Source organism: Haliotis rufescens, unplaced genomic scaffold, assembly GCF_023055435.1.
Source record: "Haliotis rufescens isolate VD_foot unplaced genomic scaffold, xgHalRufe1.0.p SCAF_4, whole genome shotgun sequence".
In the NCBI taxonomy this organism is placed as follows: Eukaryota; Metazoa; Mollusca; class Gastropoda; order Lepetellida; family Haliotidae; genus Haliotis; species Haliotis rufescens.
The window spans coordinates 20,480,531-20,507,849 of NW_025964112.1; the positions used below are offsets into that span (position 1 = coordinate 20,480,531).

Here is a 27,319-nt window from a genome sequence, read left to right on the forward strand (position 1 = left end):
GACGAAATAGCTACAATAAACACAAAACCTAGAGGTTTAGCAACCATATAAACCACCATAGGTAACAAAGTACCTGTAATCTGTTCATATTTAAATACATTTCTAGGTCGCGATGGAACATCGGTTCAATTACAATTCGTGTCCTCATGTCAACAAAACAAAAACCTATTTCGAAATATTGATCTTCGTTCTTGTAGAGTTTTTACATCAACTTTTTATCTTTTTGTTTCAGTGCAGCGCTGACTGAAGACAGCTCCTCAGACGGAAATGTTACCCTTGAGACTTGGGTATGAACGTTTGGACCTTGGCCGGAACGGATGATAAGTGGATCTAATCAACGCCTTGCATCGCGGACGCTTCATGCCTTCACAATAAATTAGCGTCTTTGTTTTCCTTGCGAAGTCGATCAGAAGAGAGTGGTCAGTCAAAATGAGTTCTCCTAGTCTACTCATTACTGGTACCATTAATTCAACAGTGGCCTTGCCTGTGAATAGGAGCAGTGTCAACAGTACAAAAGTTGACCTGCGGGATGAAAATTTGGCCGTGATTGAAATTGGCGTGCAAGTTTCTATCATTATCCTAGCAGTCATCGGCAACTCAGTTGTCATGTTGACGCTGAAGTTAAGAAAGAAAAAGCTGTCAAGAATGCATCTCATGATTGTTCATCTCAGCTTGGCGGACTTATTTGTGGCTTTCTTTAATGTACTACCTCAACTCGCCTGGGATATTACATACAGATTCGTGGGAGGAGACCTGCTTTGTAGGCTTGTGAAGTATTTCCAAATTGTTGCCATGTACGCATCGTCATACGTGTTACTAACGACAGCCGTTGATCGTTACTACGCCATCTGCCGGCCACTTACCAGCGCCACATGGACTTCCGGAAAGATTCAAAAACTTGTCATGGTGGCGTGGTTTGTCTCCCTTCTTTTTAGCATACCCCAGGTTGCAATATTTTCCTACATGGAAACTATACCAGGAACAGGAATCTATGATTGCTGGGGTGTTTTCGAACCAGAATGGAAATTACAACTCTACATTACCTGGATTACAGTTTCCGTCTATATCATTCCTACTTTTATTCTAGCGCTTGCGTATGGGTGCATATGTCATTCGGTTTGGAAAAGTGGGAAAATGGCGGAGACACTTACACCCAGGTTTACTCTTCAGAATTCCAGGGTTTCAAGCAAATCCAAGAACGTGGACGGTGTACCAAAAGACATGCTTGAAAAGAACATCCAGTCAGTACAAACGAAGCCACCTGTGCATGGGATATCAAGAGCAAAAATGAAAACTATCAAACTGACAATGACGGTTATCATCTGTTACCTGATCTGCTGGTCACCGTTTTTCATAGCGCAGATGTGGGCGGCGTTTGATCCTAATGCTCCGTTTAATGGTAAGTTCCTAAGGTATCCGACAATGGCGCATGCAATCCACTTGACGAGATACTAAACTTTCCCATCAAGAATAACAAGCCCGACAATCCATTTGCATTTAGTAAAAGTTTAAGATAACGCACAGCTAATTATTGAGCTTTAGTTGACATTTAGAAAGATAATTGTATCCTTTTACTATCCTTGAAAACTATAACAGAAATGCAACTTTAATGCCTTTCATTAGCAAAAGACCCTACTGTATAAGTTTGCGAAAGCTATTCTTGGAGGTATTGGATTTGGAATAACTATCAAGTCACATAAACATATATGGCCTCATGTACAACGGTAACCAATCTCAGTCAGATAGCGCTTCTCATGATCAAACGCGATTGTTTCAGAAGTACTTGTATTATATTTCGAGCCTACCTGTGGGTCGACACTACCTGGTTGACAAGACTGTTTAACTCGAATCGTGTTTGTTGATAACACCACAGTCAGCAATATTCCACCTACATGATGCGGCTTGTAAGTAATCGTGTCTGGACCAAACAAACCCGCGATTGATATTATGAACTACATGTACATGTACGTACCACAACGTCGTGGTATAAGTCTAACAGCTTTATGAACTTTTTCCATTTCCCAGGTTACTGGGTACGTATGTTGTGCCCTTAAACCTACAATAGTCTTGAGTCTACAATATTCATGAGTGGGCGGAGCTTATGTGACCACGTCACACTTGTTTCATACGCACTGGACTTGTAGGTTTAAGGGCACAACATACGTATTCTTACCCTCAATGTCAATATGGCTTATTGATATTTTACTATTTTCACTTATATTCGATAACATCCTTTATAGAAATGCAAAGTTTCAGGTGTTTTGAGACTGATATGCAATTTATGGGGATCCAGAGGTACATGTATATCGTTGGACGATATTTCATTGCGTGGAAGTAGTTTGATTTGTCAATAATGTTAAATTTATAACGACAACCAAACACAAAGTAGTTTCAAACATTTATTATGATAAAATACAAAATTATAAATTTGGCGTATGGGGAATTCTCAGGTATGATTACGGGTGCCCATGATTGAGCATCAATCATGCCAAGCATTGGAAACGATTTGGCCACTTGCAAATAATAACATGACACGGCAAAACTGGACGGCCAAATCGTTGGCACTAAGTGTGTACATGATCGAGCATCGGTCATGCCCAAGCATTGGGATCAAACGCTGGCTATAGTTCTGAGCCTCAGAGCACAGCGAGTGACTACACAGAACGGTACAAAATGGTGCGATAAATGAGCATACAATTAGCCTACAAGTTGGATGTGGATTATTGAACTTTAGGGGGAACTATCCCAGCAATTTGAGGAGGATAGTAAGGCTGGATTATTGAACTTTAGGGGGAACTATCCCAGCAATTTGAGGAGGATAGTAAGGCTGTAGGCCTCCAAGCAAGTTGAGGAGGATAGTTGGGCCGGGCCTGAGAATTACCAAGTTTGAGTATGATACATAAAGTGAGACAAAATATAAATTTCATATCATATCTGGTATGACCATGAGGTTACTTTGGGAGGAGGTTGGGGAGGTGGTGGAAACTGCTTGTCATTGTTTACAACTGATAACAATGGCTGCTGACCTGTACCCACTGCGCATGCGTGGGAGGAAGGCTTGTAAGCTTTCCTGAGAGGAAACTCATGTCTGCGCATGCTCCTGTCAAACTTCCTTCCTGTCAAAACAAATAGTTACGACTACGACGGGTGTGGCTGTTGTAGGCACAAGCCGTTGTCTAAGCAATAAACTGGAAAGGTTAAGAGTGCATTTGGGAAGGGATTTATGTAGCTGGTACAAGCTAGGTCAGCATGACCTGCATAAATATGTACGTAGCACCACCTTGTCGTACTTAGTGTCACCAATGTGTGATGAGCAAATTGTTGCTAACCGCAGCATAGCACACATATACCAACAAATTAAACATAAGTAAAGTAATACATGCAAGTAGCAAGAATAATACATGGTTGTTTTATTGTCGTTATAAATGTGCTCATAGTGCCGAAGAGCTATAAATTAACTAGAATCGAATGCCCCATAAGTCATAGAAATATTAAATTTTGAATATCGCGTATTCTTTTCTTCAGATGACTTTATTCACATCATGGAACAAGGTAACTGTTATAAATGTTTTAGAAACCCAGTGGAATTGTTCGACAAGATAAGAATAGCTACGAAGATGTCTAAACGCAAATCCTACGACCGCTAGGAAATAATTTCGGATTACGTTTGAAATAATAGAGTGATCGTGGTGCATACAAGTGGAAGGTGTATCTTAGATCAAGTAAAGAATGAGCAGAGGAATTTCAATATCATTGAACTGCCCATATGATTAGATCAAATTAGGGCTTTGTTTTGAATGACCTGCATGTACTTTGATTACATCTAGGGTAGTTAATGCATATGACCATACATATCTGTAACACGTCACTGTAAGTATGGACGGTAACAGTCAGTATTCTTGATAATAAAAGCGACAAAACCCTTAACATATCCAACAGAAATCTCCGCTAAAAGCTGAGTCTACTGTACGATTCCGACATATATCATGATCAAATAGTTAGCATACCAGGTACCGCCGTCATATAGCTGGAATATTGCTGAGTGCGGCGTTAAACAACAAACAAACAAATCATACCAGGTGTTCGCGAAAAGGTGAGTGAATCCTACCCCACTGGTGGCATCCGTGTCACAAACACATGCAAAGGCAAGTCAAGTGTTCACCTAACAGAACACGGGAACATATGGTACAAAATAGGGATCGGCCATCATTTTTGTCAGTGATGCGTCAAATTTGTAAATGACCTCCACGTGTCTACCATAAAACATCTTGAAAGCTTTCCCGAGGCCTTGAATGTCGTAAACTTGATTAAACAACTCCTGAGCAAGAGTCATATGGCGCTCTTTGAAGGCTTGGTAGGGAGAGCATGCTAGATTGTACCTCAAAAGCTACAGCTGCTGGAATATTGGTCGACATGAAGTGAAAGTTGACTATTTGAAAGTTGAAGTCATCCCTCTTGTTGAGGGTGTTTTGTCACTTTGAATCTTTATGCATAGATCTAAATATGAAACAGATGAGGCCGTCTCACTGGTCTCCTTTATTTCAAGTACAGGTGGGTAATTCAGTGGAAGGGAATTGGCTATTTGATGGTTATTGAACTATATCAGATCATCGATATACCTGAAGCTTAAGTTAAACTTCTTGGCCACGAGTGTATCCCACCAAGGCCATGGTCTTTATAACCTATTACCCTTGCAAATATCAAAATAACGTCTTCCTTTTAGCTACATATATATAATATCAACACTGGCATTTCTCTCGTGTGAACACAGCATTATTTAATGAAATGTTAACACCAATTAGAACATATACTCGCCAAATACACAGACTTGTCTCGAGAAACGTGTAAAAGCAACAGTATGTGATGAAATGTAAACACGAAATAGAGCATACATTCGACAAAATACACAGACTTGGTAAGTATTATTTTAATCAAAACAGGTTGGTCATGTAGTTAATACACATAATCTGATTGCCAAACCCATGCATGTAATATAAGAATGTCACATTACTTGACACCGTCTGTCATTATTTTTGTATATACCAAATTCCGTTTGGAAAAATGGTTAGATACGCAGAGTCAATTGTCCCTCATATGTTCGAGACATAAACTATAGTGAATACCACATGGGAAAGAATGACGGCTAAGGTGTATGTTTGTTATTTATTCGGCCGCACTGAAGGGCATCGCCGGTGCTTTTTTAAGTTGGTGGACTACTCATATATTGGGTCACAAATCAGGTGAAGTTAAGCAACTCCTGAGAGTTTCTTCGGCCCTGCCCCACACTGATGCACATGCCTATGTTCAACCAGCAGTGAAAGGGTACTTCATGTATTCTAAAACTGTGTTCTTCCAAATTTTTGAATATTAATTGCAATTGTTTTTGCAGTTTATGTTTTGTCACCAAGCACAACGACCTATCTTCCCGTGAGATTAGTTATGCATGAGAAATATACAATCTAATAGCCATACATATAGTCGACCTTATAGGATGCCCAGAGAAAACAATTGGATTCGGCTGCTGTGTTCAACAATGCCACCTGAATGTTATGACAATACAAAAGACTGTGACAGTCTCTCTAACAAACGAACTGTCAATGTATTGCGACCTTCTGTGGCATCACAAAGACGGAGGCCAAATGAAACAGAACCATTAATTTGGGAGATGTGTTGCCTCGCCTTCAGGACTGCACAAAGTAATTACAAGGCTATTCTCGTTTAAAGACTCCAGTAACTTTTGTTGAAAGATAGGTCTATAACCCACTGTATCGACTAGAGATATAGTTCTTTATCAAATTTTTAAAACTTACATGTATACAGGTAAGTAACATTTCCCTTCATGTCATACAATATTTTATATTTCAAGAACCACCAAGAGGAACGAACTACATCTCATTCAAGTTGTTCAAGAACGTATGGCAGAATGTGTACTTGGCAGCTCACAGGGTAGCGTACATTCCACTTTCTGTGGCTGTAAAGACGCATCATACTGTAACCAAAATGATCATATGAACACAAGTGTCTTCTTTAATGTTGACAATAACGACCTTGGTCAGCTGTTCAAAAATTATACAAAATATCGTGAACAACCTGCAACCAATGGGGTTCATCATGGATGCTGTCGAAGAGTATGCAAAGAATTAGCTAATAGAGAATATAAACCTGTTGCATGTTTTTTTCCATAGTGGGTTAAGTCAGTGTGTGATGTCATTGGTAGAATGCACAAGCTGAAAAAGAGGAAACAGAACTGGTTTAAACCTATTTTGTACCTATTCTGTAACGAACTTGGTATAAGTGGCACATGAAATAATGACACATGTAAGGCCAGTATGTTAAATTGGGTAGAAATCTTCCCACAACAGGCATCAACACTAACAACTTTTGACCCTTAAACCTGAAGACTTGTCCATTCCTCGTTTGTATTGTATTCCAAAGCCATCCATACCAGCAAACGTATCGCCAAATCCCTGTCTCAAAGTTCAACCGTAATCCTACCATCAAGGAAGGACTTTCTGTATATTCACAGAATGAATAGTCTCCAAAAAATAGGTGATCATGAAATATGAATGTTGTGATCGGTCTTCGTAAGATAGATCAGCTTTGAAAAATGATTGCCAAAGAAAGAACTGTTTTGCAGCCGAAACCTAAAGCCCCAACACACCCAACACCAGCGGGTAGAGGGTCATTATTGATTTTGACGCTTCAATAAAAGATCATCAAATCGCTCTGAACAATGTTGATTTTCACTATGCACAGTAACACGTAAGCTTTCTACTCATGCTTTAATGCAGTAATTTTTTATCAGATTGGAAATTCGTCGTGATTAACGTCTCAGGGCTATTGGTATGCTTCAAACCCGTAGAACTCAGAATTTCCTAGGTCAACAAAACAAGTCCAGAATCGAATACTCAGAAACCAGTCTTTGCGAAACCGAGCCAAATCAGCCAATCAAATCGCTGTTTACTTGCGCTAGGCCATCAGGGTTTAAATTACTGACCAGACGATTAGACATCGTCTGCATGCACAGCTAATCGGCACATTCTAGCCAGACGCCAATGATGTTTACAGCGTAGATACGCCGGGGAGTCGCCGATGGTCGCGGTGGCGTGTAGTGCTTTCAGATGAGTCCAAATTCACTCTGAACTTTCTAGAAAGGCGTGGACGTGTCTGGTGGCGTCCTAACGAGCATCTTGCTAACGTCAACGTAAGGCATTATGACAGCTTTGGGGGTGGGCCTGTCATGACATAGGGCGGGGTCACTATGACTGCCAGAACAACGTCACTGCATATTGTCAATGGAAGAGCCGTTTGTCGTTCAAGACGGTAACGCTCGTGTCCACCGTTGACGTATCGTAACTGACTACCTCCTGCACCCAAACATCAGCAGAATGCAATGGCCAGCCATGATTCCTGACCAAAGAGCATAGAACATGATCGGTAGACGTGTACGCCGACGTCAAAGGCTATCCGCTACCTGAGTGGAACTGGGCCTACATGTTTGATCAATCATGGGGGCATAACCCATTATTGATCAAGTCATCTCAAACGTTTTATGATTTGATTACAGACCCTCCTCGCTTTTCGTGCTTGCTTACACCCTTACAAAACATAAAGTATATTTTTCTTGATTGTCACGTTACACCAAGAAATTCCTTTTTCTTATCCATCCATCAGCAGCACTCGATACCTATTTGTATTTCTGTAATCATCCGTTATTTTTCGAATACCCCCTACGTTTTGGAGTATATTTGAGAGCAGTGAAAGAGTGTGTGAGTTGAGTCACTACAATAACTGGAATACTGTTCAAAGAGACGTTAACTCTTTGAACAGTATTCCAGTTATATATCAATGTTGGACGACAGCCCGACGTGATGCAGGTTTTAGACGTTAACCATTTGGTGAAACCCAGGAGCACGAGTATGGTGCTGAAAAACCTAGACACATAATCGGGGCGAACCGGGATTCGAATTTTTGCAATGATATTCCAGAAAAGAACCAAGTTCAATTCTGTTAAAACATTGCATTTTTCTTGATCAATGGGGCATTTGTCACTCAATTTCGTGATCATATACATACATGTAGTTACATCGCTATCTTCAAAGGTTCATGACAATTTGTCAAAACTGAAAGTAAATGTCGTCTGAAGTTTACTGAGAAAACAATACGTGAAATGCTTGACTTCTTCACAGAGGACAGGGCGTTTAGGCAAGAAGTAGGCATCCCAAAGGGCACCAATTGTGCTTCTCCTCGCTGGACATTTTCTCAATCTATACAAGTCAATTTCTATTCGGATTGGCAAGGGAATTTGGCTCCCGTAAGCTTCAGGTGTATCGATGATCTGATATCGTTCAGTAATTGTCTGATAGTGATTGAAAAGGTTGTCAAATTACTATTGCCGTGGAAAAAGATATGTCAGTACATTACTGATTGTGGTGTCTGTCACTTTGTAAACAAATATAAATGTGTGTGTCATAAAATTAAAAAGCATACGATTTTTAGAAGAAAAAAAACAATTGCCTACAAGACATAATTAATAACGCAATATCACCTTTTGAGATCGAACCAAGGCCCTATGAAAGAACGAGAACAACATTGATCCCTTAGTTGTTCAAATCCAGTTTTATCCAAAATGAAAGAACCTGGAGGCAAAAAGACAAACTTGAACATGTTATCGAAACACGATGTGACTCGTTTTTTATTAATTAGAAGATGTTATCAGAATTGCGTTTTTAATGCTTATACATGTAAGTATAATATTGTGAGCGGTGCTTAACCTTTTTTTCAGGTGTATATATGGAACAACAAAGAGTGAGTGAATGTTAAACGCAACAGTCAACAATATTCTGTCTATATCAATGCGGCCTATATATCGGAAAACTTGTGATTGAAAATATGAGTAACGATATGTGCTATCAGTCCAAGTCACAGAGACTGTGAACCCACAAAGGGTGAGACTGCAAAGACTCATTAGTGACAACATGGGACGACAGAATTCGTTTTCGTTTTGTTCTCGACCCGGGTTCGATTCTCGACATGTGTAATGTGTGAAGGCCATTTTTGACGTGACTGACACATCCCTAAAAGCGCCGTAAAACCTAACTGACGCATTGATATAAAGAAGTGTCAGTTATTTATGTTCTCCCAACTTCTAAATGCCTATCAAAAACTTCATTAACATTTGCCTTAATTTAATAAAACAATCGCAGTGATTTGTACCGTTGTCTCAAATCGATTGCCCTTGTCATGTACACGTGTCCACTCTGTGGAGAGCTGATATTGTTCTGATTTTTAAAAAAAGTAAAATAAAAGGAAGGCATTGCTTTGCAAATGCACCAAGAAGTTGTTATTGTGTGAACAATACACGCACTGGAAATTACCACGCTTCCGCTCACATGATTTGTCCATTCAAGATATGTATACGAGCTTGGTTGTTTTTCAGTGAAAATATTCATTTCCGTCAAAAATATTTCGTTGAGGGCTATATTTCGAGCCCTCCATCTAAATAGTGCTATCGTTGAAATGTATGTTTAAACATTGATGCATAAACGGACTAACCTGAAACACACAGTATTACGTCTGGAGAATTCATTTATCATATGAAGCGAAAATAATTGCACAAAAAATTCCTCTGTTGGCAGGCACAACTCATTATTCAAACAGGCAGCTCAGGTCTTGAATCATGTTGTTTAATTTCAACGTCTAATACCCAGATTGATTTTGTGCTAGGGTAACAAAAATGCATCAGTATTCCAAGTCATTATTGTTCTCATTCTTAGACTGCATCTACCAGAATTGCATTTGCTTTTTTGGGTTGCACTGTGATTGTTTAGTCATTTTGTTGCTGACATTTAACAGGCCATCACTAACATTTCTGTTTTGTTGGAATTACATCATTACACCCAGTCTTACACACCGTTTATAAGCAAACCTACGCAAGTATGCTCAGGCGAATAACATTACTGATCCTAGCAAAACTATCTTCAAGTTTCTCTATTAAATTACTTTGAGATATACTATTTGTGTCGACCATCATCGGATATGTGTTGTAGCGAGTGTGACTCCCGTAATGCATGTATTTAGTAACCTCTTAATTCTCGCTATGAAGTGGGGAACGTTTCCAAGATAATATCAACAGAATATTAACAATGTGTTAATTCAATGCTTACCTATTTTCGAAACTGCTGCCATTGTTGTAATTGAAACTTGAAAACATGTTTTCCTCTACACTATGTTTGTATAATTCAATGTTTTCATTGATTGATGTGAAGCAACTCATACAAAACAATTTGATCAACAGAATCACATTATATTTTTATTCTGCCACTTTACTTAATATGATAATGAAAAAAGTTTTGTCAAGTATGTGGAGAAGTAGTTTTTATACAATGATGGCATTTTCCAGAATGTTTTTTTACGACAGAAGTAACATTTCATATATTCAAGAATCAATTCGATGACACGATTGATATTGCCATCTTCAAGAAGCACGGTTTCAATTATCCGATCCACATTCGGATTTTCAAGAAAGATATCTAGATGTCAGTTGTTTTGACGTCCGCTCGAGTAATGGGATTATGATAATTCCTGGAGGCAAAAGCTGTTATTGAGCGGGGCGTTTCAATGTCTAACCGTGCTGGACACAATGTTATGTTCCAATAGTGGTATCACACGCACTGTTTACAAATGATGCTCGGTCAGTGAGTTACGTTAGATTGAATATAATATAAATTCTCGTTATCGTGTCAGTTTTCTTGGGAATTACGCTTCTGCCACGTGCAGACCTAACAGTGCACATAAAACTATAATTGTTCCAGCTAATGAATAAAGTACCACCCACTTCTATCACCAACAAACCTGTTCATAACGTGAATGCAGCAACATTGAGGAATAGTAGGGTACCTGCTCTACAGCTGTTTGTCAAGATCGGCACCTGGTGAAGTCTTGGGGCATACAGCTTTAGTATATTCAATAGTAATAGGATCGAACCTGTACTGCTTGTCCCTAGGACTTTGACGATTTCTCAATACAATGTTTTAATGCATATTGCTCAAGTGGACTCAATCTATCTTTCGCCATGAGAATATTTTTCGTGAACTAATTGTAGGATTGGGGTGAACTTTGAAATGTCATGAACCTTTAGACTTGCCCCAACAGGAAATAAAACTCATACATACAACTGAAATATCTGCCACTTTCGGCTCCCAACCACGTACTATATCGTATTTACGACCATGCTTAGATATACAGCCAAGTCTCGTTAATATGACACTCGTTAATCCGACAATCCGACGAATTACCAAAATCACTTATTAATCAGTCTCGTTAATCCAAAACAGTGATCAGAGTTTTCCGTGGTCATCTGCCCGCGAGTACACAGCCCCGTGTTTTGATGTTTTGTATATATTTTGAATCATGCTGTTTTTGCGCATACTTGGTATAAGGGAAAAGATAAGGTTCGATAATAATTCTGATGTGACCAGGAGATTGCTTTGAAAGGCTGTCCAATATCCATCTGCCTAAGTTCACTGAATCAGATATTTTATGACGTGTCAATGAAGACATGTATCTGATCTTGCTCCATACTGTTCATTGAACCCTATTTGTCCCACTGAGTGACCAACACGAACAACGATATTGAAGTCGTAGATCGCGTCACGTAATCTGTCTGATTAAATATACTTAAGTGTAAAGTCAAAGTTAAAACGTGTAACCTCGATTGTTCTTCTGATGGATGAGGCGCTTGTCTGATGTCAGTGTGTGTTCATGTGAATGGAATACAACATAGTCTCGTTTGAATGAACTGATCATGTAATATCTTGACTTTAGCTGGTAACTGAAAACTTTCAATGTATATGGTACCTACTAACAAGTTGAAAAAAGGAGTAATTATTAAGTTTGTATTTAATCTTATATATCACGGCATATTTGATCTATGGGTTAAATGTCATCTGAAGTTTACTGAGATCACAATGTACGAAATGCTGGACTTCCTCGTAGATCATAGCTCTGCGACATTTGCGGATAGCACTTTCACACAAAAAGTAGGCATCCACATGCTCCTTCCTTGTTGATCTGATGATTATGCAAAAAGATATAGATATGGCAACAGGCTATCCACAAGACTATAACAAGAGGCATGGTGCCAACTTTCCAATAGTAAAACTTTCTTTTATGTAAAAAAAATTCCATCAGCTTCATTCTTTGGTGTCTACATTTTTCAACTTTGAAGGTAGAATGAACTATTCTTTCAGGAGTGATTTCTGATGATTATGAAAAGGGTTTTGTCGCTTTTGTTTTAACAGAATTACTATATTACATCAGTTAGAGAAGGAGCCTATCCACCGATCGTGTCATAGAGGCCCCTCCATCAGTTGTTTCAAACCGATGGTTTTGTCGCTTTTATTTCCAAGCAAAAGATGTTATAGTATCATAATGTCACAATCGATATGATTACACCTAGAAATTGTATTTGAAAGCATTATCATACATACATATATAATTAAACATCAACATAGATATACTTCTCGAAAGTAGTAGTTTGAATAATGGGTGTGCCGCATTTACATCAGATACACACATGTGTACATCGGGGCCACATTCTAATTAACATATAGTAACGTGCATTAACTAACGTCCGTAGCTAAAAATAACAGTTATTTACAAAAGATTGTACTTAAACCTTTGTGTTGAGGACGCTAACCACGACACCCACCCCCATCTCTCAAACCCGCGTACAAATCCTATTATTGTAAGTAGGTGGCCAAAACTGGCGTCTGAAAGTCGCTTTCAAAAATGTCGGAAGATATCCGATGAGACAAACCGAATTTAGGTTTTTATATAAATACAGGAGATATCAATCAAATACCAATTCTGGTTTATCTTTTCGACCCGTAACAGTTCCAATGCATCGAGTGATACGTCGTAAATTGTAATTTGTAGAGGTACCTTGATGGGTTTACAGCATGTCATTTATCAACATAACGATTCCATATCAATATTGACAGTCCTCGTGGGCGTAAAATAATAATGGGTCTATAATTGTGTAATTGCAATAGAAATACGTTATCCCTCCAAAAGGGCAATTACTTATCAGTGTCAGTTTTCGAATTCATGAACACGTCCTATTTTAATTCTGGAAACCCATTTGCCCAGAAAATGTCCATGCTGTGGCCAGTCTCTGTCAAAGGTATTTACAGAATTGAATAAATATGCTGTTCTCATGGGTACATAAAAAGGGAAGAAAAAAATTAAAAAACATCTTTCCAAAACTCAAAATTTAAACTATGTCGCCCATATGAATATTTTCCTTTGCTCAAAACTCATGTTTTTCTTTAGCAAATACACAAAGGTTTGTATACAAGCATTATGACACACAATTCAACTCATTTTAACTTAGTTCAACTAATTTATGGCGTAAATGGTGTCTTTTAACTCCAAGCAAGAAATTTTGTAATCACAACAGAAACAATTGAATCTCTTGCAGACACTGATTGATATAATTGAACTTCTATAAACACACGAATATGTAGCGACAATTTCAGTCGACGACACTCAAAATGCATCAATAACACAAGATATACCCATCTCATATATCTCTCAATGTTGTTATCAGTTGTTGTAACTACATGTAACTAGGTAATGAAATACATTTTTACACGAATGGTTATTTTAACATACACAGTTACACGTGTGTATAATATGCTGTAAAATATTTCAAATGATCAGTGTATCTTGATCTTAATATCTTTGGATATGTTTAATTTATAATTTTCTTGTACAATAATTGTAGTTTGATTCTTTTTGTTCGGTGTTATACTGTTGATTGTTTTTCCCTCCCAAAGAAAGCCAAACTTCATTCAAACCATAGCATGAGTGAGTGAGTGAGTTGGGTTTAACGCCGCTTTTAACAGTATTCCAGTTATATCACGGCCTGTCAGCTTTATGTGGGAGGAAAGCCCGAAGTGATGCAGGTCTCAGATGTTAACCACTTCGGTGAAACCCACGAGCACGGACATGGTGCTGACAAACCTAGAAACATAATCGGGGCGAACCGGCCATAGCATGAACAACATCCTCATTCACTTATAGTTATAAGCTCATTTATGAAGATGACCATGATGAATGACCATTTTATATACTACCGACAGAAAATAAAGCATTGACGAAGCCCAGTATTAAGGGTTCACTTATATTGATGAAATGACTCTCTTTCGCCGTCAGCATGATTTATGTCACGTCTGTGATCTTTAGCAAATATGTATCAGTTGAAACACAAGCAGCGATATCTGCTGAAGATATGATGACCAAAATACCATTACACATTGCGCGTGACATAGTTATTTTGGTAAATTAAAAAATGTTGTTTCAACTGTGGAAAATGTTTAAGCATGAGAGAGGCTGATATTTAAAAGGTATACATGTATGTAGCGCTACATGTAGAGTTCAGATTCATTCGTGATATAAAGATAAAGAATTTAAAATTTAAAAAAAGAATATGGCAGTGATCACGATCTGCAACTATTTGTGGATGATAAAGGGTATAAGTTACCTTTATGCACATTGTTGACGATATAAATCGTTTCTTATTCACTTTTAGGGAAAATATATCCATTCTCAGAAATTGATGTGCCAAATTTCAACGTTACATGAACGTTTGCTTGCTACTATGCGATGTTGATGCAAAGGTCCATTCCTGTTGGGTTAATGGGATTCAAGTGTACATTAAACCATGGTTTCGAAAGAAAGGGTTTGCTTATATTAATTTAATTCACCCATCTTATCTATATAGGGGATGCTTTCTGATCTCTGAGCATACTTAATTTAAGACGTTTTCATTGTCCTGTCCAGTGATCTGCAACAGCTGATCTCAATGTAGCATTTCTGATATATTAATGTTTCTCTGGTAAACCGTGAAATTTGTACATTGTTCCTCCTCCTTCCAGGTCCAATCTATTCAATTATCCTGCTGCTCGCCAGCCTCAACAGTTGCACCAATCCCTGGATCTACGTGGCCTTCAGCGACACCGTCTGCAGCGAACTTAAGAAGCTCTTTGTTCGAAAAAACAGAAACCTGAACCGGAGAGACGACCATGTTCAATGTGTTTGTGTTGGTTGTTTCAGACCTTCAGACTCAAGCGGCAGCTACCATCTCAGCGAAAGATGTGACACCAACAACAGGGTGCATAATACCTGTACATAATCCTGTAAGGACACAATGACGTGGACCTATGCGAAACAACCATACTGGTCATTGTCGAAAAAGTAATATATTACTAAGGCTTACTTGATACACGTACATGTTAAATACATCGGTATGATGTTGCGCAAAAGAAGGAAATTTTGTACTATTTCCATATTTCACTTCCATTCATAGGCAAAAACTATGAATGTTCATAATAGACTTGTACCGTGATTATTATTACAGTTTCATAAGTATAATATGTGAATTTACTACAAATGGTGGTAGGTTATTAATTGTACGTATTCGTGTTTTAAATACGATAACGGAATTAGCAACGTGATTATATCAGCAGTCGCTTGAGTTTCAGAGAACCTCTTGATATCATTAACGCATATCTCCTCAAACGCATTTCAAATCAAACATAAATATGAATTATATGTAAAATAATCACACATAATCTGCAAGTAATTCATGCCAATCTCATACGCACCTATCAGGCGCTTTATATGTTGATGGCAATATACACACTGTCGAGTAATTTTGTAAAGGATATTGACACATATACATGTCATTTGGTTTAAGTTGACTCAAGCTTGATTTTGAATTGAAATAATTTTGAATAGAGGACTGCGTGTATGATATTTTGCCAACAATTTTCCTTGTCTCTAAAGAACGCTTACGTCACACACCATTTTCCCTCTTTACATATTTACATAATCAAGAATATCCCACGTATATGTGCTCAGTATGTGTATATATGGCAGCCATATTATCGTCTTTTCATTCATGTGAAAATTGGGAGAACGGAAGTAGTTGAACCTTCCAACAATCGTAAGCAATGGATTTCATTTCTGTTTGGCTCGTTTATTATCGTAGTTGTGTGACTAAACAACTGCAAACAATTACCCTTCACCATTCACAAATAAATGCCATTTAAATGGTTTGAAAGAAGATTGACAATAATTGAAAAATAAGTCATTTTCTATTTTAAGGTGTTTTTTTGTAATAGCCCTGATACTGTGTTGATGTTTCGAGCTGTAACCAGAAGAGCAGGCACAGAGAGGATTTGCACACATGACCTATACTAACCTTCAAACGCGACTGCAGTTTGGTTTAATCATTATGGAGTGAATTCATGAGAGGAACGAACTTCCACGACACGATGGTAATGTGAAGATCGTTGAGATGTGCAAGCGATCTAGTTAAGACGGCCGGAAAACACTCAGTCTGTCATTGGTTTCAATCAAGCCTGTTCCTGTTTGAGAACAAAGCAAACTGATTTGGGGTGCTGTAATTACATGGGATCAATTGTTTCGTAATTTGATGAAATAACATGTATGTAGCAGGAATGTGTATTGAATGTTGAGAGCCTTGTGGAATTATCAGAATTATCAACAGATTAATATTAACTAGTTGAAGTTCATTCGGCGGAACTGTATGTAGTTATCTTTGATAATCGTGTGCAAAATAATCGACAAAAAGCAAATGTCAGGACAGGTCGAATGTAATGAAATTGTTCATAAACCTTCTTTGAACATCCCAACACAAGAAACATTTACACAGTGGAGTATAACACTAAAATCCTTGTTGATGCACATGGCTTTCGGTTTAATAGTCTTTTAAGGACATAAGGAGACAGTGTCGATAACAGAATTACAAGCATTAGTATCCTACTATTTTGTATTGGATATGTAATTGGATAGGTTTCAAGCATACTGTTCTCCATTTTTGGTATCTATTCGTCAAGTCACTGCTTCGACTTGTCGATAACTGCAGTTATGTAAACTGTGATTAAAATAGGTTGCTCGTCGTTGTAATTAAGTAATCCTATAATATCATACAATGCTGTATGTTCGTTACTCCCACGAGCATCCTTTTGGTTTATTCCCTGCAGGTTGATTACCAAGAAATACAACCTTAGTATACTTTAAAATGGATTACCCGAGCACAGATGCAGTGCCCAGGCAATTAATGTAAAACAGCTCCATATTTTCACAGGCCAAAACGTCCATAAACCTTTCCACATGAAAGGTACTTTATGTGAGCAAACGCATTATTTTATTGTACTTCATACAACTGTCGCATTACGTTTGATCTATTTGGTACGTTACATATGAAACGCTTAATATTTTACCTTACTGTTTTGCTGTCCTTTGTTTGATTGCAGATTCTTTATTATTACTGTATGGCTGAGATATTGGTTGAGTCGTTACATTTGAACTCATAAATGCCTTTGGTAAGATGATACTCTTGAATAAACGTATCGCACCTAAAGGTATAAGGTAAACATATATTGTGCATTTGATATTTACACTTGATATTTACACATCACGACAATTGTAGTTCATACTTTCACACGGTAAACATCACAAATACACTTTACCCTTCACACGCTATATATCACAAATAAAACATGATACTTTCACACAGTACACATCTCAAGGACACTTGGTACTTTCACACTGTACACATCTCAAGGACACGTGATACTTTCACACAGTACACATCTCAAGGACACTTGGTACTTTCACACAGTACACATCTCAAGGACACTTGGTACTTTCACACAGTACACATCTCAAGACACTTGATACTTTCACACAGTACAAATCTCAAGGACACTTGATACTTTCACACAGTACACATCACCAGTACACGTGATACTTTCACACAGTACACATCTCAAGGACACTTGATACTTTCACACAGTACGCATCACCAGTACATGTGATACTTTCACACAGTACACATCTCAAGGACACTTGATACTTTCACACAGTACACATCTCAAGGACACTTGGTACTTTCACACAGTACACATCTCAAGGACACTTGGTACTTTCACACAGTACACATCTCAAGGACACTTGGTACTTTCACACAGTACACATCTCAAGGACACTTGGTACTTTCACGCAGTACACATCACCAGTACACGTGATACTTTCACACAGTACACATCACAAGGACACTTGAAACTTTCACACTGTACACATATCAAGGACACTTGGTACTTTCACACAGTACGCATCACCAGTACATGTGATACTTTCACACAGTACACATCTCAAGGACACTTGATACTTTCACACAGTACGCATCAGAAGTTCACATGCTACTCTTACACAGTAAACATGGCAAGTATACTTTCTAATAGTACAAATCAAAAGAACACTTGATACATTCACATCGTAAACACTACCAGTACACATGATATGTTCACACGATAAACGCCACAAGTACACATGATACCTACACACAATACGAATCATAAGTACGCATGATACTTACACACGGTAAATATCAAAAGTACACATGATACCTTCACACGGTAAACATCAAAAGTACACATGATACTTTCACACGGTAAACATCGCAGGTACACAGGATACTTACGGACAGTAAACATCACAAGTACACAAGATACTTTCACACGGTAAACATCACAAGTACAATTGATACTTTCACACGGTAAACATAACAAGTACACACGATATTTTCACCCGGTAAACGTCACAAGAACACTGATACTTTCACTAGGTAAACATCACAAGTACAATTGACACTTTCACTTGGTGAACTTCAAAAGTACACGCGATACATTCACACGGTAAACATCACAAGTACACATGATACATTCACACGGTAAACATCACAAGTACAATTGATACTTTCACATGGTAAACATCACAAGTACACATGATACTTTCACATGGTAACATCACAAGTACACATGATACTTTCACATGGTAAACAACACAAGTACACATGATACTTTCACACAGTAAACATCACAAGTACACATGAAACATTCACACAGTAAACATCACCAGTACACATGATACATTCACACGGTAAACATCTCAAGTACAATTGATACTTTCACTTGGTAAAAATCACAAGTACACACGGTAAACATCACAAGTACACTTGATACTTTCACACAGTAAACATAACAAGTACACTTGATACTTTCACACAGTAAACATCACAAGTACACATGATACTTTCACCCGGTAAACATCACAAGTACACGTGCTACTTTCACACAGTACACATTTCAAGGACACTTGATACTTTCACACAGTACACATCTCAAGGACACTTGATACTTTCACGCGGTAAACATCACAAGTACAATTGATACGTTCACATGGTAAACATCACAAGTACAATGATACTTTCACATGGTAAACAACACAAGTACACATGATACATTCCCACGGTAAACATCAAAAGGACACTTGGTACTTTCACACGGTACGCATCTCAAGGACACTTGGTACTTTCACACAGTACACATCTCAAAGACACTTGGTACTTTCACACAGTACACATCTCAAGGACACTTGGTACTTTCACACAGTACACATCTCAAGGACACTTGGTACTTTCACACAGTACACATCTCAAGGACACTTGGTACTTTCACACAGTACACATCTCAAGGACACTTGGTACTTTCACGCAGTACACGTCACCAGTACACTTGATACTTTCACACAGTACACATCACAAGGACACTTGACACTTTCACACTGTACACATCTCAAGGACACTTGGTACTTTCACACAGTACGCATCACCAGTACATGTGATACTTTCACACAGTACACATCTCAAGGACACTTGATACTTTCACACAGTACGCATCAGAAGTTCACATGCTACTCTTACACAGTAAACATGGCAAGTATACTTTCTAATAGTACAAATCAAAAGAACACTTGATACATTCACATCGTAAACACTACCAGTACACATGATATGTTCACACGATAAACGCCACAAGTACACATGATACCTACACACAATACGAATCATAAGTACGCATGATACTTTCACACGGTAAATATCAAAAGTACACATGATACTTTCACACGGTAAACATCGCAGGTACACATGATACTTACGCACAGTAAACATCACAAGTACACATGATACATTCACGCGGTAAACATCACAAGTACAATTGATACTTTCACATGGTAAACATCACAAGTACACATGATACTTTCACCCGGTAAACATCACAAGTACACATGATACTTTCACATGGTAAACAACACAAGTACACATGATACTTTCACACGGTAAACATCACAAGTACACATGAAACATTCACACAGTAAACATCACCAGTACACATGATACATTCACACGGTAAACATCTCAAGTACAATTGATACTTTCACTTGGTAAAAATCACAAGTACACACGGTAAACATCACAAGTACACTTGATACTTTCACACAGTAAACATAACAAGTACACTTGATACTTTCACACAGTAAACATCACAAGTACACATGATACTTTCACACAGTAAACATCACCAGTACACATGATACTTTCACACGGTAAACATCTCAAGTACAATTGATACCTTCACATGGTTAACATCACAAGTACAATGATACTTTCACATGGTAAACAACACAAGTACACATGATACTTTCACACGGTAAACATCTCAAGTACAATTGATACTTTCACTTGGTAAACATCACAAGTACACACGATAAATTCACACGGTAAACATCACAAGTACACTTGATACTTTTACACAGTAAACATCACCAGTACACATGATACATTCACACGGTAAACATCACAAGTACACATGATAAATTCCCACGGTAAACATCACAAGTACACTTGATACTTTCACTTGGTAAACATCACAAGTACACTTGATACTTTCACACATTAAACATCTGAAGTACACATGATACTTTCACACGGTAAGCATCACAAGTACACATGATACATTCACACGGTAAACATCACAAGTACATTTGATACTTTCACGAGGTAAGCATCACAACTACACTGATACTTTCACACAGTAAACATCACAAGTACACATGATACATTCACACGGTAAACACAACCGGTACAGTTGAAACTTTCACATGGTAAACATAACAAGTACACTGATACTTTCACACGGTAAACAGCTCAAGTACACAAGGTACTTTACACGGTAAGAATCACAAGTACACATGATACTTTCACACGGTAAGCATCACAAGTTCAGATGAAAAATTCACACGGTAAACATCACAAGTACACTTGATACTATCACGCGGTAAACATCACAAGTACACTTGATACTATCACGCGGTAAACATCACAAGTACACTTGATACTATCACGCGGTAAACATCACAAGTACACATGTTAATTTCACACGGTAAACATCACAAGTACACATGATACTATCACGCGGTAAACATCTCAAGTACACACGATAAATTCACACGGTAAACATCACAAGTACATTTGAAACTTTCACATGGTAAACATCACAAGTACACATGAAACATTCACACGGTAAACATCACAAGTACATTTGAAACTTTCACGCGATAAACATCACAAGTACACATGAAACATTCACACGGTAAACATCACAAGTACATTTGATACTTTCACACGGTAAACATCACAAGTACACTTGATACTTTCCCATGATAAACATCACAAGTACACGTGATACTTTCACGCGGTAAACCTCACAAGTACATTTGATACTTTCACACGGTAAACATCACAAGTACACTTGATACCTTCACACGGTAAACATTATAGGTACATTCGATACTTTCACTTGGTAAACATCACAAGTACACACGATACTTTCACACGGTAAACATCACAAGTACATTTGATACTTTCAGACAGTAAACATCACAAGTAAAATTTATACTTTCACATGGTAAACATCACAAGTACACACGATACTTTCACACGGTAAACATCGCAGGTACACTTGATACTTTCACACCGTAAACATCTCAAGTACAATTGATACTTTCACACGGTAAACAACACAAGTACATTTGATACATTCACACGGTAAACATCACAAGTACACATGATACTTTCACAAGGTAAACATCACGAGTACATTTGATACTTTCACATAGTACACTTTACGACAAAACAAATCGGAATAACTGAAACAACTTCTCATAAAATATGTTTTATGACATTGCTCTTGTTTTGTTTGATTCTAAATACATGTATTTCCACGTCCCCGAACAAGCCGGTATTTGAACATTAACAATGGATAGGCCATTAAGATCAGTTTTACCTTCTAAAGCAAATCTTACAGCGTTATCATACGGACATTCCATTTCAAAGTGACATTGGAATGTTTCTCCATCACAACAAGGGTATTTTAAAGAAGAAACAAATCGATTTATTGCACCTGTAAATGTACCTGTTAATCTCATGTTATATAATTGCCTTTGCAATTTATCATCACATCCCTTGCTTAATATTGTTTTTAAAGTTTGTATTGTAAGGCATTATAAATTAGTGATCAGTTGTGCTTATTAGACGGAAGCCAGAGCTCCAGTATGTGAGCATGTAGCACGTCTAAACTGAGATATATCTATTGAATATTAATTACAGGACAGAATAAATCTATCCGAATATGATCATGAGTCTGTTATGCATTCAGTTGCAGACATTTGTTGCAGCTCTGTGGATATGCTACTTACGATATCGATGCATTCAGTAAAATGCCAGATGCAGCTGATACATCGGTGCAATTGGTTTATCATGATGATGTTAATATTAATTCTTCTTCTGTAACCCTGGAGTTTCGTTATATTCATCTTAACGTGCTGGGCGTAATGTAGCCGATATTTATCTCTGGAACAATCTTCTTTCTTCAGAAGTAGTATATTTCAGTTTAATTTGCATATAAAAACGATAAAGCCATTTCCATAATCATAAGAAACCGGTGGTAAAAGCAGACTCCATTCTATGTTTCCGATCACATCATCATCATATGTTTATGAATTACTAACGAATAGTGATGATACCAGGTGTTCGCGTAAGATGAAAGTAACCCGCCCCTTCAGTGGTATCCGTCACAAACACATGCAAAGGCGTCAATGAGAATATTGGGTTTCATATTACTTTTTTATGTAATGATTCTGAGTCTCTTCGGGAGAAGACTGTAACCAATAGCCTACCTGACCGCACGTGCAATCATTAAAATAATGTCTAAGATTTGGAGGGTAATAAAATAATTACTTGATGTTCATGTTAACGGAAGAGGGCTCACGATCAAGTTAACACCTCGGGTGGGTTGTAATGCGGATGAAGTGAAAATACGAAACAAACCTAAACAATTCTCCCGACATCACGATATATCTATCTAGTTATATTTCCCAGTGATTATAATGTACATGTTACAACATGTTATTAAAATATTGCATTTACAGAAACAAGTTCTTCGTTAATTGTATTTGTGATGGAAACTTGGATAGTCTTAATCACCATTCATTTCATTGACCTTCCTCAGAATAGATAGGCATTGCTTACGAATCTTAATCCATATTTGGACATAGTATTTATACAACTGGAAAAGGGTAAACACCACACTTTTTATTGTCATATATCCCGAACCAGCGTGTACCTTTTGGAGATATCAACATTTGACGGTGATCTTATTTCGAGAAAATGTCTACGATACCACAAATGCCCGATGGAGAGTTGGTACACTGAAGTCGTTTCAGCAATGCATGTCACAAAAAGTTTTGATTTGATTTTGAATATGTGCATGTCATCATGTAAGAAACCGAATGTGTTTCGTCAAAAACAATACACGATGCAACGGCTCTATCTTTGGAAATGAATAGAAGGCGGTGTTAAAACTTCCAAGTGTATATATCGTGTAAGAACTTGAGGCAATACTTGTTCAGAAAAAACACGATGTTCGGTCACGCATCATTTTGTACACCTCCCTTCCGTTTTGGTAAAACGCTGAGGTAGCAAAATCATGGCATTTGAGAATGATCAGGTGTTTTGGAAACCATACTCAATTGTTCTAGCTCTTAACAATGTCCTCATCTATGTTTGGTGTGAGCATATAAATACACGTAATTCTGCACATACACACACAATTCAGAGTATTTAACATTTCAAATACTTCATTATGGGATGTTTGCATGTTTGCGGTGACATAGTTTTGCTTTGCCCTTCATTCTTAACGGGGTATTCGATCAATTCAATGAGCAGTGTCTTAAAAAAGTGTGTCACTTCAGTAATATTGTAACGAAGTGAAGTACTGGCAACAGCTGTGTGTACAGATGTCTGGCTTCTGATGTTAGGAGCGCATGGTAAAGTGTTCTTCTGTAGACATGATCTCCTAAATGACTTTAATGGGACAATCACTCTTTGAGATAAACTGGTATCCAAGATACTTCCTCATCCATTACTGCCATATCAAAGCTGACTGAGAGTGTAGTGAAACCAGTCTTCTGATCAGGATATTCAGTTGCCCCATGTATCAAATATCGACAGCAGGTGTTTTGTACATGTACATACTTTTGACCAGTGCACTCTCAGAACACATTTGGTCATGAGTAGGAAAGTCTACCCTTTCAATACTTCCCTGTACATTAAGCCCGAGTAATATTCTTAATATATACTGAACTGCAAAAGAAACAGCGTCACCATGGACAGATATATATTGTCCAAACACTGTAAACATACTTTGAGACATATTAAAAAGATGAAACTTGGCAAAACTTATCATCAAGGTTGAAATGAAAGTGTCAAATATACTTAAAGTGAAACACAACATGTCTCTGAGAAAATGGCATCACAAGTCATTATATCCTGTGTCCGCCATGTGCATTGGAATGGATGAGACAGTTGATAAAGGCCATAGGCACTTGAGCTTGAGTTCAGCTGCAGTTGTCGGCCTTGGTCGGACGTCATTCAGTCGTCTTTGAATCTCGTCCCCCATGTGCTCAATGGGATTTAAATCGGGACTGAGGGCAGGTCACTGCATGGTTCTGATGCACTCGCAGTTTGGCGATATCAAGCTTAAGCTCGTGGTTGCGGCGACGTGCCAAATGAGGTAAGACTTGATCAGTGTACCGAGCTGCTGTGACACCATTGCCTCCCCCTGGACCGATGTTCTGGAAGACCACAGGGGTGACCCCCTGTGCAAGACCAATTCCATCCAACACCATGATACTCGAACCACCTCACGAGTCTCTCTCAACATTACAAACATCCGAATAATGTTCCCCATGGCGTCCCCAGGCTATCTCTCTCTGCCATCCGCAGTTGAGATACAGTAACGGCTCTCGTCTGAGAAGAGGACTCCTCTCCACTGCTGGTGGCGCCAATGCTGGTGCTGTGCTGCCCATTGAAGACGGCCCCGGCGATGGCGTAGTGTCAGAATGGGTCCTCGGTGTGGCGATAGCGTGGTGTCAGAATGGGTCCTCGGTGTGGCCTGTGACAGTGGAGGTGTCTGCTCGTCAATCGTCGCTGGTGTGTCCCCATGGTCTGTCGAGCAGTTTCCGCAGCAGTAACAAAGCGATCTTGAAGATGTTGTCGCACAATCTGAAGATCTTGACGTCGGGTCATCTGTAGTATTGGTGGTCTGGTACTGTTGCTGGAGCCTGTATATGGTCCTTACATGTACGTGGACTTGAAATGCATTGGCTACTTGCCGGGCGGTTTGTCCAGCTTGCAATCGTCCAAGGGCTTGGTATCGCTCATTTCTTGTCAATCTTGGCATGTGATAGCAATTCAATAACGAATGAATGTTATCCGATCTGGGTGGATTTTTATAGGGCAAGAAATGGGGGAACACATGTGCATTTCAATTTGCACGGAACTCACGTGCATCGGGTTACCATGGCCGTTACCGTGAAGAGTTTGGGCGATCGGTTTTATTGTAATCTGCTTTGTTTTTTTATCATCCAATTTTATTTTTCCGGACAAGGTAATGCTAAATTTTAGCAACTTTGACAAAAATTACCAAGATATTAAAATGACAACTTTTCATGCAATGATACTTGGGGTGACGTTTCTTTTGCGGTTCAGTATATTATAACATTGAGGAAATGACTGCGGATAAGACCAGTCATTTTAACTGCATGTCACCAAATCACACGGGATCTGCAATCTACTAATGTCTTGAGTCGAGGCTTTAGAGGCGCCGGAGAAAGCATGTAACATGAAATCTCAAAATCTTCTGTCCACATGTGATAGAGTGTTACATGTATGGCCATTGCAAATAGTAAGACCTGCTATTTCACAACATGCTTTCATCATAACGTGTGACAGATTAATTTCAGCCGATAGTCTAACTGTCAGGAAATATAACATGAGGGTAATAACAATTATAGGATTTCAAAACTTTTTAGAAATTATATGGATAAAATAATCTTGATGCAATGATAACGTCAGATATATGCGACCCAAATCGTGTGTCATTGGATGTTATAATTTCAAAAGAGGCAAAAGTGTTCATTCACATTAGTAACCCCAAATCTAATTTTTAAAAAGTCAATAACACTTTTCATTTTCTCATATGACCTTTTCGACCATCACCAAAAGGTGAATGTAGTACATTTGCTTTCACTCGTTGTTTTTCATACAGTTTAAATCGTATCAAGGATACAGTGGGTTTTAAAAAATATTCATCTACATTGGCCTCGTTACTAATCACGTCATCATTCACAATAATCGTGTAACTTAGATGTAATGATTTATAATTCCGTGAAGTATGTTTTGTAATCAGCAGCATTAAGCATGTTTTTGACACTGCAGTAAATACATTCATGACGGCGATTCCAGTAGAATTGTATTCGTCTCAGGCCTAAAGCTGTACACTACATAAACGCTATCGACCACACAGATCAGTCGTCGTTCGTTTTCAAACTCAAAATAATTTAAAAGTGCCTTTCACCATTTGTAATGCACTATTTTTTAAACAGGAAATGTACAAGATCAAATGTACATGTACACATATTATTTCTGAAAGATATGTGGACACTTACATGAGCAGCTGAAATCTGGCTACCCAATATGATATTCATGAGGTCTGTCTGGCAAAATACTCATGTGTAATGATGTAAAACACAACGTTTCGGAGTATATGTATATGTGTTCCTCATAATAAAGAAGTTGACATCTATATATTCTCTTCCTTAAGTTTATTACTTCTAAATGCCTTTCAAAGACCTATAAAGATGTTATTTGTGTAAATGGTTCGCACCAATTATCATAGTCAGAGGGATTTAAAGGGGCACTAATCTCTGGCTTCTTCTCGGCTGTCCAACACTAGCCGCTCACAAGCTGCCGTGAGTCGATATG

The 27,319-nt window shown here is 38.2% G+C and overlaps 1 protein-coding gene across 1 annotated transcript; it reads left to right on the plus strand.

Annotated features, from left to right (window-relative positions):
- Window positions 1-246: 246 nt before the first annotated feature.
- Window positions 247-22,616, plus strand: LOC124132141 (cephalotocin receptor 1-like). The gene is made up of 2 exons (XM_046495838.2): window positions 247-1,399; window positions 14,943-22,616. The coding sequence occupies exons 1-2, from the start codon at window positions 430-432 to the stop codon at window positions 15,197-15,199; spliced, it is 1,227 nt and encodes a 408-aa protein (XP_046351794.1). The 5' UTR covers window positions 247-429; the 3' UTR covers window positions 15,200-22,616.
- The last annotated feature ends 4,703 nt before the right edge of the window (window positions 22,617-27,319 follow it).

What these genes read in the sequence shown, in the direction of transcription:
- LOC124132141 (XM_046495838.2), top strand. Translation starts at nt 430, where the DNA reads ATGAGTTCTCCTAGTCTACTCATTACTGGTACCATTAATTCAACAGTG. An exon ending in TCCTAATGCTCCGTTTAATG is followed by an intron (nt 1,400 to 14,942) that starts GTAAGTTCCTAA and finishes TCCTCCTTCCAG; the next exon opens with GTCCAATCTATTCAATTATC.